General features: G+C 36.0%; 3 protein-coding genes across 3 annotated transcripts; all 3 read right to left on the bottom strand.

The window, feature by feature from the left end:
- Window positions 1-235: 235 nt before the first annotated feature.
- Window positions 236-3,180, bottom strand: LOC112800690 (plant-specific TFIIB-related protein 1). Its single transcript, XM_025843050.3, has 3 exons — window positions 2,461-3,180; window positions 1,922-2,080; window positions 236-1,172 (listed from the first exon to the last, which is right to left on the bottom strand). The coding sequence occupies exons 1-3, from the start codon at window positions 3,049-3,051 to the stop codon at window positions 423-425; spliced, it is 1,500 nt and encodes a 499-aa protein (XP_025698835.1). The 5' UTR covers window positions 3,052-3,180; the 3' UTR covers window positions 236-422.
- Window positions 3,181-7,771: 4,591 nt separating this feature from the next.
- LOC112800684 (uncharacterized) lies at window positions 7,772-10,932 on the bottom strand. Its single transcript, XM_025843046.3, has 3 exons — window positions 10,339-10,932; window positions 10,037-10,252; window positions 7,772-8,340 (listed from the first exon to the last, which is right to left on the bottom strand). Exons 1-3 carry the CDS (start codon window positions 10,564-10,566, stop codon window positions 8,272-8,274), a joined length of 513 nt encoding a protein of 170 aa, XP_025698831.1. The 5' UTR covers window positions 10,567-10,932; the 3' UTR covers window positions 7,772-8,271.
- An 804-nt stretch (window positions 10,933-11,736) lies between these two features.
- On the bottom strand, window positions 11,737-13,351 carry LOC112800687 (uncharacterized). The gene is made up of 3 exons (XM_025843048.3): window positions 12,919-13,351; window positions 12,488-12,829; window positions 11,737-12,330 (listed from the first exon to the last, which is right to left on the bottom strand). Exons 1-3 carry the CDS (start codon window positions 13,231-13,233, stop codon window positions 11,839-11,841), a joined length of 1,149 nt encoding a protein of 382 aa, XP_025698833.3. The 5' UTR covers window positions 13,234-13,351; the 3' UTR covers window positions 11,737-11,838.
- Between the last annotated feature and the right edge of the window lie 1,347 nt (window positions 13,352-14,698).

Genomic DNA, 14,698 nt, shown 5'->3' with positions numbered 1-14,698 from the left:
GACAAATTCTCTCCGGGAATATTGTCATATATACACTGTCAAGTGTCGTGCAAATTAGTTTGCATGTGATCAAATCTATTTTTGGTCTACACACAACATACATTTACATCTACATCTACATCTACTATTTATCATTGCTTTGCGGCTATACTATTTACTATTTAGCACTACTTTCACTGTCTCTGCAATTATTCCAGAGTTTTGACAGTATTAGCAATTACATTGCAACTAGAAGTAAGAGGAATGGATGATTTGGCAATAATCACACCGTTCACAACCCAAAAACAAAAACAAACCAAATGGCACACTATACACAATACTATACTCTGAATAAACAATCACATTTGTTTATCTACTAGGTTAGGTGTTGGCACAAAAACTCCGATTCAATAAAATCCATGTCCATATATATTAACTATTCCTCAGTTCTCCGGATAACCTGGCATCGTCTTAGGTGACTGCGCTAATCGAACACTCACGTGTCCAGATGAAGGGGAAGCTGAAAACTGTCTCATAACAGAGCTTGCACTTGAACCAGGAGGACTGTAAAGTTGGCTTGGGTTTAGAGAATTGGCACTGGCAGTGCCATTTGTGTCCTCTGCCATCTTTTCAGTGTGGGGGTGGTTACTCTCTGATCTGTCGATATCCATTCCTTGCAAAACATTAGGATGACTGTTTGTCCCACTGGGAAGCTGGGATTGCCAATAAGTTGACTGTTGATTCTGTGTGGGATGGTTGGCGGCACAGGTATTGCTTTTAACTTCGGCCTCATCCTTCCCTCTGGACTGTGGCACAGTGACTGAGACCTCAGTCGGTTTGTTAGGTTTGATTTCTGGCAACTTCTCTGTGTCCAAAGTGGTCTCTATTGCATCAACCTTAGCTGTTGTGGAGCGACCAGAAGCAATTACGGTCATGGGAAATGCTCTCTCTGGAGGCACAGCCGGGGTGTAATTTGATGGAAGCAAATCATCCCAATTCTCCAGTAGTTCCTTGTACACTTTACGTAGAGTGACTTCAGTAAGGCCAGTTACCTTGCAAATTTCAGCCTGAGTTTTACGTTTGTCTTCGAGTTGGCAAGCCAAATATATAGCAGCAGCTGAAATGCTAATTGGATTCCTACGAGTGCAGAAGCATTTGTTGATCACAACCTCTCCTATGTGAGTAGCCAGTTCCTAAAATTCAACATTGAATATGTTCTCAGAATTTCATAATATAAAAAACATAACGAGAGTGATTTCATTTCCATTTTAAGATACATTACAAAGTCACTACTAACTGCCAAAACGTAATCCCAAGGCACCTAACCATGTTACTCGGTGTCCAGCCAAACAAAAACCACCAGTACCCAAACTTTATTCTGCCATACGCACATAAAATTACATCCTATGCATGATATAAATCCCAATGCTCGACAACATAATAAAAGCATTGAAAATTTAGACCAAGCAAATGTAGCAGCAACTATGTGAATGTGATACGAGAGCTGTCTTAGAACTGCACAACCCCCCATAGAGCAGCTGATCATTGCTGAATGTAAAATCACAGCATAATTGATAATTAAACGATTTTTATTTGCACATACATTTTCAGAACAAAATTAGGATGGTGATGTCAACTTTCAAATTGATTACGCAGAAATTGATGTCTTTGTTAAATTTCTGATCATTGATAAGGAATTGCAAACATGATGCACCATCTAGAACACATCAACACTTGAATATACATGACATGGGTATAAAGATATAAACTGCGTTCACAAACCCATAAAGCACATTGGTTGACCGCAGAACAAAAACAAATCACACGATTCAAAAAACACATAAACAGAAACTTAAATATACATATAGCAATATCATCCCAGAAGTAAAATAACAAGATCCATGAAACAGTCAACTATAAATTAAAACATATTTTCAGATACCTGAGCAGATTTGTTGAGCTGTAGGAGCGTGCAAAATCTTGGCATATGGACTGATATGGAATTGCTGTTAATAGGTTGACTTAGCTGTAAAGCTTCTCCCAGAATCTTCATATACTTCCCAATTTCCTTTTGTGGTACATTAGCTGCTATTGAAATTTCCTGCAATACCACAAGAGAAGCAATATCAGACGGCTAAAGAATACAAATATGCCGTACCTAAAACAAACCAGTACTGGTCGAAGTTAGCTACGTTAAAGTAGAAACAAAGAAATCATACATCCCTAAGAAAAGTATCAAGCTAACAGCATTAGCCTCGGTAGAGACAGTGCTTTTACATATATATTCGTTAAGAAGACTGAAATATTTGTCAGTACTAACTATATTGAGTAGAATAACTGAAAGATGATTCTATCTCAGACCAAAGTTCGGAATTGTCCAGTTTATTTGGAATATCATTATTGGAATCAATCTACCAAACACTACCAATTCGAAAAATCAACAATTGCAACATATTAGCAACAATATTGAAAAGTGAAGACCTGAAGGGTTCGAGGCTCTTGGGCCTCTCGAATAGCTTGAACAAGAGCGGCAGTAGCAAGAGCCTCAACGCTACGGTTTCTGAGGCAAGTAGCCGAGCAACAATCCCTGAACAGCTGAAACGCGTGGTCGGAAATATCGCAGTCTAAGCCAAGTATGGAGGCCACATCGATAATCTGCATGTACGCCCTTAAATTATCCACCACAACCGTCGAAGAAGAAGAAGAAGACGACGACGATGAGGAGGAGGTGGATTCGAGAGTGCGCTCGAGCTCGGCGAGGTGGCCGGAGAATGAGAGAGAGGACTGGAGGTAGAGGGGGATGGGTTCAAGGGACCAGGTGGAGAAGGCGGTTATGAATCCCGTGGGCTCGAAAGGGTCGTCGTCCTTGGTGATTGGAGAGGGTTCGGGGTTGGGGAGATCAGAGGTCACGAGGCATAGAGGGTTATCCTGGGCCCGCACGTGGAACAGGTGGTGTGGGTGGGAGTGCCGCTCCTCCACCACGCGCCCGCATGACGTGCACTCCGTGATCGACCGACCGGAGCTCGTGGTGGCGCACCGCCCCTGCGCCGCCGAGCAGAATGGACACTTCATTCTTTTCCTTTACTACCGTGCTTCTCGTTAAGCCCTTTTCAACTGGGTTGGGGTTTGATTTATATTTATTTTTTAAATTTAAGTTAGTGTTTTTGTATAAATTTTCTGAAATTATGTTAACTTTATTCTAATATTATAATTTATGGCAGGAAAGATTTATAGAATAAAATGTTATAGGAGACAAAAATTTCTCTTAGCGTAGAAGATTAAAATTTTCGTAGATAAAAAGAGTTAAATAATAAATTGTTTAGTTATTATTTTTGTGTGAAAGAATTTAATTTTTTATTAAAAATTGATTTTAATATTTATTATCTAAAATTTAAATAAATTTAATGTTTATGTTTTTATATTTGATTAGATATTAAATTTATTGTACAAATAAAAATAATTAATTTTTATGTTTATTATTAAAAAAATTCACTCGCTATATAAAAAATTAATTAGATATTAGTATAAAAAATTTATATTAATAATTATAAAATTAACACAAAATTATTTTGTTTGAAACAATTGAATTTTGGTTATAAGTATTAATCATAATATTAATATTCTCTATAAATTATATGTAATAAATATTTGAATAAAAAAATAAAAATATAAATTAAAAAGATAAATAGTAAAAATTTAAAATTAAATAAAAAATTTTTAAAAATATGCATATAATAATATATTTTTATGTAAATAATATTATGAGATCTTTTTAATTATATTTAATTATAAATTTAATGTATTTTTTATAATTTTATTAATTTAATTATATTTTTTTAATTTTATTTTTGGTAAAAACAAAAATATAGAGAGAGAGATAGAAATGAGAGAAAGAGAGAGATAAAAAAGGAGAGAGAGATTTTAATTTTGGAGGAAAATATTTTATTTTAATTGTAATGAAAGAATATTTCATGACACATTTTGGTTTGTCAAATTAGTAATATAAAATATAAATTATAAGTTATATATAGAGCAGAAATAATAGAGAGATAGAGAAGGGGAAGAGGATAGTTAAAATGATGGAGAAAAAAAAATTTAATAATTTTGGAAGAAAATATTTCATCTCAATTTTAGTTGTTAAATTAGTAATATATAATATAGTTATATTTTAATTTTAATTGCAATTAGAAAATATTTTGTTGCACATTTTGATTATTAAATTTGTAATTTGTCATTGATAATGATATATACGATGGATTTTTTATTTAAATTAAATAATTATGTAATTTACGAAAATACACAACGTATCACATCCTGGATACTCTGAGGGTAACTTAATTATGGACGTCTCCTGGGTACTGAGATCCCGGACTATGACGCAACGGAAGTCTCACATATCCTAAATGCACCTGGGATACGTTTCACGTGGAGAAACGGGTACTGAGCACCTAAGATGCGTTCAAAAGCTTATCAGAGTCTCAGTATCTAAGATACGGTAAAACGCGGAAATTGGATCACAGCACCAATATATGTTTATTATGGTCTAGACATTTCTGTATATTCTCTCTCTCTCTCTCTCTCTCTCTCTCTCTATATATATATATATATATATATTTGTTGTAATTTATTACACTGGTATAGTAAGAAACAGTAATTAAGGAGTGATTTTTTAGTCTAATTTAACTGTGATGTTGTGCACTAACCCTGTTGTTACCGTACATGTGCTAAAGACTGTCATACTGAACAACATGAGGGAATAGGTTCCAAGGAAGTTGGGCGAGTTACAAATAAATTTTTGAACACTCTTTCGAGCGGTGGATTTACCAACAGATTATTCTAACTTGAAGGGGATCAGCATGTGAGGGTAATATTCAACATACATGCAAGTGGAAACCTAATGACGTCATATCCCGGCGGACAAAATGATGGGAACGTATGGTAGATCCAGGACACCATAAGCGGTATGCACCCCACAATGTCAGTCACATCACGTCCAACAGTGGTGCAGAGTGAGTGGTACGTGTTTCCTACAAGAAAAATATTGAGTACCGTCAGAAAGCCTTAATGTTTGGAGGGAAATTAATTCAATTGGCGCGTCCTTTAATTCGATGATAATGCAATTCAGTGAAACAATGCGTTTTGATAACCCGGAATGGTTAACCGTCGGATAATTTGACGCTAAAGATGGCGTAAATTCAAATCACAAACCCCTTCTCCATCATTCGAACCCTCACCACCATTACAACCATCCCTCACTCTTGCGTTCCAGCCCCCTCCCTGTCGAGACCACTGTCGTCGCCACCCATTCTCTGTCGTCGTTAACCCCCACCGCCGACGGCTCCTTCATCTCCTTCCTCTCTAGCGCCGACAACAACCCAGTGTCATCGCCTCCCTTCCTCCTTCTTCATTGCTTTCTGCACCCTGCATTCAAGGTTCAATGTTTGAACTTTTTGTTTTTTTAATTCTGTTAGTTAGTTTTAGTTTATTAGATTGGTTTAATTAGTTTAGTTAGTTTAATTTTTTGTTTTAGCAGATTTAGGTGGTTAGAATAGTTTAGTTTAGATCTATAAGTTTTAAATTGTTGCTGAAAGTGTCTGGAACTATTCTAAGTTTGCTGATTGAATCAATGAAGAAATTGCTATTGAGTTTATTTGGTTAATTGTTTGATTGTGCTTATTCACTGTGTTAATTGTTGTTTTGTTGTTTTTGCTTTTTTGAATTAATTAGACTGTTTGGTTAGTTGTTGTTTTTCCATTGACCAACGTTTTTGAATTTTAAATGTTTGAGATTTCTTACCTAATATAAGTTTGATACACTTTACCCTATAAAATTTGATTTGTTTAATTTTAGTTTAATTTGGTTTAAGTTTGATTAAAATTTCAATTTTAATTTTCAATCAGTTTGGAAGTTAGTTCAGTTGATTTTTTTTTAAATTAGTGGATTTAGGTTTATTAAGTTAGGTTAGATTCAATATATTAGGTTTTGTTAAGAAAAACGCCGTTGATTGTTTGATAATTTGATATTTGCCGACATATCGACTGACAAAGGTGCTGAAGATCAGGCTGCTGGTCGATGTCGTAACCGTGGTCGAGGTAGAGGAAGAATTTCTTTCAGTACCCACAGGATTTATGGATCTCTCCCTCTACCCCGACCACGACGACCACAAATTGCAGGTTTTATCGAATCTTAAGAATTTTAACTTAAAAGTTATTCAAATATCTTTTTTAACTTTACTAATTTTTTTAATTTAAAATAATTTAATCCTAAATTCTAATATATTAAACTTTGTTTATTGTCTTTATTTTTCATATAGTAAATTTAGAATTATTATTCATATAAAATTCTTTGATATTAGAGTAAACTATCATTTTTATCCACGAAAAATAAAAACACTGACACATCTATTCATAAAAAAAGGAAATTATCATTTGTATCCATGAAACATAGGTTTTATACAATAAAATTATCCAAACATTACAAAATTACCTAAAATTCTAAATTACCCTTATTATCATCATTTTCAACTTTTCATTGCATTCAGAATAGAATGCTACCTCCTAATGTCCCTGAACAAATCAATTGCCAAACTCAAACAGGTCATGTGAGAAATTGAATGAATTGAACAATCTCACCTGAGCCAAACTCTGAGTTCAAAGGCACCACCACACCTCATTTTCTTCATCACTATCACACCACCACCACCACCACCACCACCACCACCACCATACCTCCATCATCATCATCTTCACATAAAGCAACAACAACAGTAAAAGCAAAGAGGAAAAATAAAGAAGATAGTGACAGATCCACATAAGAAGCAAATGCTATGGAATTGAAAAAGAAAAAAATTGTAGTTGTGGTGTGGCTTCAAACGGAGGAGACACCGCAGGTTTAAAGATGGCACTTCCGTAACAGTCACTGTCACCTCTCTCAATTTTTTCTCTGTCACTTTCGTGGCCCAACTCATCCACGCCCTTCACCACCATGAGTTTCCTGTTTTTATTTTCTTCCCCTTCCCATAATTCAATCAATGTAGAATTTGCAATCCCATAAGTTGCATGTTGATTCTACATGTTGATTCTAAAGAAAGTCCTTTTTCTAGGGTTTCTATTTTAAGTGAGTTTTAAAATATGAGATACGATAAGAGATGATTGTCAACAGTGCTGCACAGGAGAGAGAGAGAGAGAGAGAGAGAGAGAGAGAGAGAGAGAGAGAGAGAGAGAGAGAGAGAGAGAGAGAGAGAGAGAGAGAGAGAGAGAGAGAGAGAGAGAGAGAGAGAGAGAGTTGACGGACTCTGGCGGAGAGAGAGAAGAAAGAATTGGTAGAGTTGGCAGACTTTGATGGCTACAAGTTCAGAAAATGGAAGGAGAGAGAGAGAGGATGGAGTTAGTAGTGGTAGTGGTAAAGTAATGAACAAATGAGGATAATGAAGTGGTTAACGAAGAGGAGAAAAAATGATGCTAATGATGATAAGGATAATTTAAAATTTTTATGTTATTTTTTAGTGTTCGAATAATTTTTAATAATTTTATTGTATAAAACCCATATTTTATTAGTACAAATGATAATTCTTTTTTTTTTATGGATAAATGTAAGCGATTTTAAGTTTCCTAGGTAGAAATAATAATTTACTATTTATATTAATATTCCATTTGATTCTTTCAAGTGTAGGTAGATATAATAATTTACTATTTATATTAATATTCCATTTGATTCTTTCAAGTAAAGATGATGACTATTGACTCAAAATTTATTTATTGTTAACTTATATGACATCAACTAATAAAGAATCTTAACTAGCAAAATACATTTATTAATAGAATTTAATTTTGATGTATCAATCCACTACTTGTCATATTTGAATTCAGAATATACTATGTTCCACTCTTACCCCTCCTCCAACACAGCAAAACTACCCGTAACAATAATTCAGAATAGCAATGTCCTCTGAACAAATAAAAAAGACTTCTTAATGGATCACTTGATTACAGATAAGTATGCTGGCCTTGATCAAAAGAAATTTCTTAAAACACAACGATGTATAGAACTTGGTTGCTACGAAATAAGAACACTGAAAGCAATATAATCAGTTGTATTCGCCGTGTTTCACTTTACTATTTTCTTTGTGAAGTCTGTGAATTCGTGACTGCAAAATTTGAAAGAACCACAACCTATTAAAATACATAATTATAATGTGCCTCGCCCATCACTACCTGTCTTCATAAACTTATGGTAGCAGATGAGCATGTTCCAGTGCAAAGTAAATCCCTTGAATAATCCACATTCTAACCCTTAAGCACGCCTAGTTGCTTCTTTTCCTTTCTCAACTTGATCGAGGTTCTTGCTAAATTCCCTTGCTCTCTGAAATGGTACACAGTGAAATCATAAGGCCAGGAATACAATAACAACAACAAAGCCTTTACCTATTAGGTATCAAACTGCATATTTTATTGACATAACTTGTAAATAAACAACACCAATAGCAACCATACATTCAGAATTCTAGAAAAAAAAGTTCCAACATCAATAGGAACAAGCTTGAATCTAAAAGTGAAACTGACCTTATTTTTGTTTATCAACATGCAAAACAGTTGCAATATGGAAATGTACAAACCCTTACCAACCATATCCAATTGACTGCAACAAGGAAGGAGAAACTAATTCATGCAAAGATGCCAGAATAATTATGTAAACTAACTTACATTAAAATTTAAATTTCCTAACTGCTTTCTGCAAAATGCTTCTACTACACTTGAGAGTAACATGATAATCTAAAATGTTTTAAAGACGCACAAGAGCAAACAGGAAGGCCAGTGAAGAAAATTAGCAATACAACAAAGTCAATCTCAGCTTAGAAACTATCTGTGCTTGTCAATATCCCTTCTTTTGCAACACTTCTTTTTTATATGCCTCCCAATTTCAAAACTTCTCATGATTTTTATTGTTACATGTAGTCGTGTCATGCAAGCAAACATATTTGCAAGGAGAAAGATATCCACATCCACAAATACATTGCCAAATCTGCAAATTTTGCTGGCATTGAAAGAACATTGTAATAAAGAGATCACAAGGCATGTGGATGCACTAATTTGCATCAATTCTAAAACCATGGGGAAGTGTAAGTCCATGAAGTTTTAAACTTTAGCAACCAAGATGAACCAAAGTGTAATCAAGACAAAAAGGAAGAATTCATAGAGCTTCTTTTGCTAACAAGGTCATTAATGCAGCTAAACATATAACTGAATATTGACTCCTCAGCATTACTCATCCAATACATCATAAATGACTATTGAATAAATTCTACAGATGGAGGGTAACCGATCACAGTCTTATAAAATCTGATTAGTGACCTGATAAATAATAATAAATACTGTTTCCAAATTTATGAAAAACTAGCCTAATGTATAATGCATTTTACTTCCTGAATAATTCATGGAAAAAACGAGCATCTATAGTTGAAATTTTCCAAGCTCTTGCCTATATTATGCCTTGTCTGTTATAAAGGAAACTTTATCCTCCCAAGGGGTACTTATATTATTTTCTGATTTTTCTCCAAATAAACAAAGGACCAAATATCTCACACACAAAATCCATTTCAAGAAACAAAAGAGAGAGAGATGTGATAGGGGAGAAGTAGCGTTAGACGAAGTTCTGACCAGAGTATCTTAACAATAAGTCGCAATAACCAACCACAGCAGTAAGAAGTGAAAAGAATTCCAAATCCAAGCTAGCAAGATTTCTGTTTCAGGCTTTCAACATAATTGCATACCACTCATAATGGAAGCTGTCAACATCTTGCAATCTAAAACCTCCTTCAAATTGATATCGATCAAAGTGTGCAAAATAATCCATGTAAAACTACAAAAATGCAAGCTATAAAGCAATTTCCCAACCAGAAAACACACCAGATCATACTTAATCAATTTCCAGTTTTCCTCACTAACAAATAGAAACAATCCATACACTTGAATGCAATGTATATGCGGAAAGACAGAATCAGTTTTCCTCTACCAAAACAATGAACACCATGAGTTAGACACTAAGAAGAAGGACTGACCGCGGATTGGATGGGAGGGGGATCAAAATCGATGGAGCGGACGGACATCTTGGCGATCTCAGTGATGGCGGCGTCTCTGACGGCAGCATCGTCACTGGTGAGCTCTTCATAGGCAGCCTCAAATGCCTCCTGCCAAAACCGCGGCAGCCTGATCCTGCGGCTGTTGGTGTACACGTCCCACATGTGCCTCACCACCTTCTCCCTCTCCTCCATCTCCTGCAACAGCATGCATCATACATAAATAAAATTTACAAGATCCAACCTGCAGAGCAAAGCAAAGAGAGAAAGGGAAAGAAGCATACAAGGACGTCGAGGTCGTCGTGGATTGGGATGTCGAGGTCGTTGGAGAGGGAGTTGAGTGTGCCGGACCACCGTAGGGAAACGGTGCCGGTGAACATGGACCAGAACGCCAGAAGCAATATGGCCGCAAGTGCCCAGAACTTGTACCTTCCTTTCCCCAACATAACTGAGTCCGAACTTTCCTTCTTCGTGCTCGCTGTCGTCGTTGGAAGCGCGTCTTCATCCTTCATTTCTTCTCTCTCGATTAATTGAACAAGACAACAACCACGCAGCTAACTTGATTAAACGAATCGAATTTCAATTTTGAGGTGATAATTTTCTTTTTCTCTCTTTTTTTTTTTTGGTTATGTAAAATTGGAAATATTTCGCTGTTTGAGTTGGCGGTGGTGCAGTGGCGTCACCACTTTCGGACTCAGATTTGCGAAAAGGGAGAAAATATTGAGCCCGATCTGATATGAATCAACGTGAGAGTGAGTGTGACCGCGTTTTGGTGTGTTACTAATACTCACTCAGATACTCTGCGATGCGAGAGAGTGAATGAAGCAGAATTTTCATTTATTTTTTTGAGAAAAAAAAATTAAAAAACAGAAAACGACGGATTTAATGGCCGTGTGGGGCACCACATTTTGTTACCTTTGATTTCGATGACTTTGGTCTGATGTGGGATAATCGCGAGCGTTAATTTGAGAGATACCATTTAATGTGAATGTTTACATCGGTGCGAACCGACACCAAGACGACATCGTTTTGTATGCGATTTCATTTGACCTGGGTACTGGTTAGTTACTTAGTTGGCACGAGGTGACACTTCAGCCTTCAGGAACCACCCGGCTATAGTCCTCTACTAAGATGAAGAATTAAGAGTCGCTTCACAATGTTACTCACACTTTGCTATTGTATTTTAAAGTATTAACTTATTCAAAAAACAAGTGATTTCTCTCTTTTCTGATCTTTATCTGTTTTTCCAGATTCGTACCCACAAGATAAAAATGGCACAAAGTAATCAGCAATCACTCACAGGAGAGATAAAGCAAAGAAAAGAAATCAACATATAAAACGCAAAACAATTAATAATTCAAATTTACAAGTACGTGCGTCACAGGCATGGAAATACTGTGGTAACAATTTAGCAATTTTGTCAATTTTAAAGGGTGACGCTGCTGCACTTCTCAAGAATTAGGAGTGTCACGCACTCTAATTTTAGTACGTCGTTGTCTCGTTGATCAGCATTATTAATTTAGTATTTAAGAAATAGATTATGTAAGACTTACATAATAACACTTCTTGGGCTGGTCACATCTCTCAATGAATAAAATCGAGCAAAAATTGTGAAACAAATGCATTTCATTTGTAAAACGTGCTTTACTTTAGGACGTATGAGTATATGTACACTGCTAGATGAGTACTACCACAATCTGCTGTGGAATCAATTTCATGCTTGTCATTACATAATATATATGATATGATTTGATGTGGGCAAAAATACATAGGCTTATTTTCTATTATAAAGTATTTGGTGTCTTTCCTAAGCCAGAAGGAGGCATAAAGCTCTCAGCAGTCAAACCCCGTACATTAAAATCTACCTCCTCAATCTTCCACCTCTCTTCCAATTCTCTTTTATGGTTACTTGATTGCTCACCATATCTTGAAACTGTGACTCGAGTCTTACCACTGTGTGACACATTTATCCCATCAACGTACTTATAATCCTCCATCACTGACTCTAGGCTTGTTTCCCAGAAAATATCATTGTCATCTTTGGTTCTCATAGTGAGTAACCTAGAGTCCTCAAACTGGACCATGAGCCCGGATCGTTGGCTGAAATACCCCCATATGGTGTGGTGGATGATCTCAAAGTTTGGGCCTCCTTGGGCCTCACGAATAGCCGGGCTTGTCTCCAACTTTAGAATGAAGCATTCTTCGTCGTTTATTATTTTCTCTCCTATGCACGCGGCATTCAAAAATAAGTTAGCCGTAGCTCTCGGATCCAATCCCTAAAATCCAAAAGCAAATCATTCATATTTGATTTGATAATTGATATAAAATTTGAAACGAATACAATCTGTCATCCTTTGTACGGAATTAATTTAGTGACAAATGTTTTGTTTGTATCCCTATGCGAATTAACATTGAAATTTGTAGGATGCATACCTGAAGGAAGCGACGGAGAGGTCTAGGGGCACCTTTAGAAATGGGAGTTTGTTGGTTAGAGGAATGACGCCATGAGAGCTTGCCATTGCTACCACAAACAACCTTACAACCGGCAACAACCACCTCCAAGCACCACAAATCAGGATCCTTCTGCCACAAAACAAAACCCCCAATCTCTTCAGAAGTCTTCTTCACTTCTAATACCCCTTCCGTCTGATGAAAATCCGAAGCACTAATCTTGATCTGCCCCGTCACACACATGCTCTCCACGGCATTCAACGCCGGCGGCCCTCCCGTCGCCGCTATATATTGTTGCACTATATACTTAGCGGTTGATGCTTCCTACATCATCATATATAGCAGTTGGATTGTTATACGTTAATAATGATAATAATGACGATGATATATGATGGCTTGTTTTCATTTCTTACGATGGAACTATCTCTGACAGGACGGTGGATGGAATGGCCTAACTGGACCTGAAGAGGGATGAGAGGGGATCCAACGAGGTAGAGAAGAAAACGAAGCTCGTTCAAGCGTGCAGAAACGGCAGGGGATGATAACTTGTCCTCGGTTTGAGCCTTCATCCACGTCAGCATGTTCTGCCACCTCACTGTCACGTTGCTTCCCATGGTTGCGAACATTTCCTCCGGTATTGGTATTTCCAGAACAGTCTCCAACCCATCTTCTTTATCAATGTTCGGACAAAGCCTCCTCAACGATGACTTTGCAGCTGCTTGTTTCATCAGTTGTTTCTGTGTGTTTTGTTTCTTTAATTTCTTTCTATTTTCTTGTGGTATGGTGTGGTATGTTAGAGAGAGAGAGAAATGAAAGGGTACAGAGTCAAAGGCAAAAGAGGTTTGTATGAGTGGAGAGGATAAAGATGGATGTATTGTTTTCCTTAAAGGCTCTCCTTGCTTGTAGCTCATGTGTGGGCATAAATTAGAGTCATCAATCTTTGTCAAATCAACTATAATGTCAGGTCCAAAATTGTGCATGCTCTTTAACACCAAATTTAATCTGAACTTTAATTTTAATTTAAACATGGTGCGCGCAGAACATTATGCATGTGATAACAAGTACTAATTAATATTTGGTCAAGTTCCGTTGTGCCATGCATAACATCCATTTGAATTCGAGCGTACTATAATAAAGCAACGATATCTTATTCTTGCTCTATTTCATCGCCACCAACAACCAATGCTACAAGGGGATTGCTCCCATACCCCAAAAGGAAAATGCTACTTGTACAACAAAATTCAGTTTTCGATCAGCCTTTAATACTAAGTGATTGTTAGATGATAAATTTATATGTACCAATATATTTAAAATACGGACAAGTAATAATAAGCCACGTGGAATTTATTTTTCACATCAGCATTTAATTTTTTTTTTTTAAATATATATTATATCACCACTTTTACTAATACACCCCTTTAATTAAATTAAAACAAAAATATATTTTTTATTTAATTTTATAAAAAATCTTAAACATCCTTCCTTTATTTGATTAGACAAAAATACCCTTTTAAATTAATCAAATTTTAGAATTCAATTAATCCTAATTTTATAGTTTCAAATAATTAAAACAATAAAACAAAAACATATTAAAAAAATAAAAATTCAAAATTATTTTTCATCTGTGTTAAACATAATAAAAAAAACAAAAAACCAAAATTGTTCTTCATCTGGGTTCAGAAACTCTCTCGTTCATGCCTCTGAAAGTTTCAGTATTCTTCATCTTCTTCTCTCCTCTTCCTATCCTCTCTCTGTCTCTTAACCGTTTCCAGAAATCTCCTTTTCTGGAATCCGTCCATCGGAAAGTTCAGAAACTTGCCATCGTTGGAAGATCAACGCTTCTCCGTCGTTATCTCGGGGTTTGACTCTAGGGTTCATACTTTGGGATCTGATTCGTGGAGAAGGATTCAGCACTTTTCTCTCAGCAGCACTGCGTGTTGTCCTGGAAGATTCGTGAGCGGCATGCTTAATTGGTTGGATAAGAATTGATTCATTGTTTCCCTCGATTTGGCATTGGAGTCGTATCGATGAATTTCGCTTCCTGATTTTGGAGGTAACAATAGTGATGAGTTTGAATTGACATTAAAAGTCTTCAAGAACAGTTTATGTGTTCTCTCATGCTGTAGCCATTTCACTGATGTTTGGATCATGAAGGATTATGGAATTGCAGTCTTGGACTAAGCTATTGAGTGT

The sequence above is a fragment of the Arachis hypogaea genome, chromosome 5 (genome assembly GCF_003086295.3).
Source record: "Arachis hypogaea cultivar Tifrunner chromosome 5, arahy.Tifrunner.gnm2.J5K5, whole genome shotgun sequence".
Classification (NCBI taxonomy): domain Eukaryota; kingdom Viridiplantae; phylum Streptophyta; class Magnoliopsida; order Fabales; family Fabaceae; genus Arachis; species Arachis hypogaea.
This window is presented reverse-complemented; position numbering and strand designations above follow the sequence as displayed.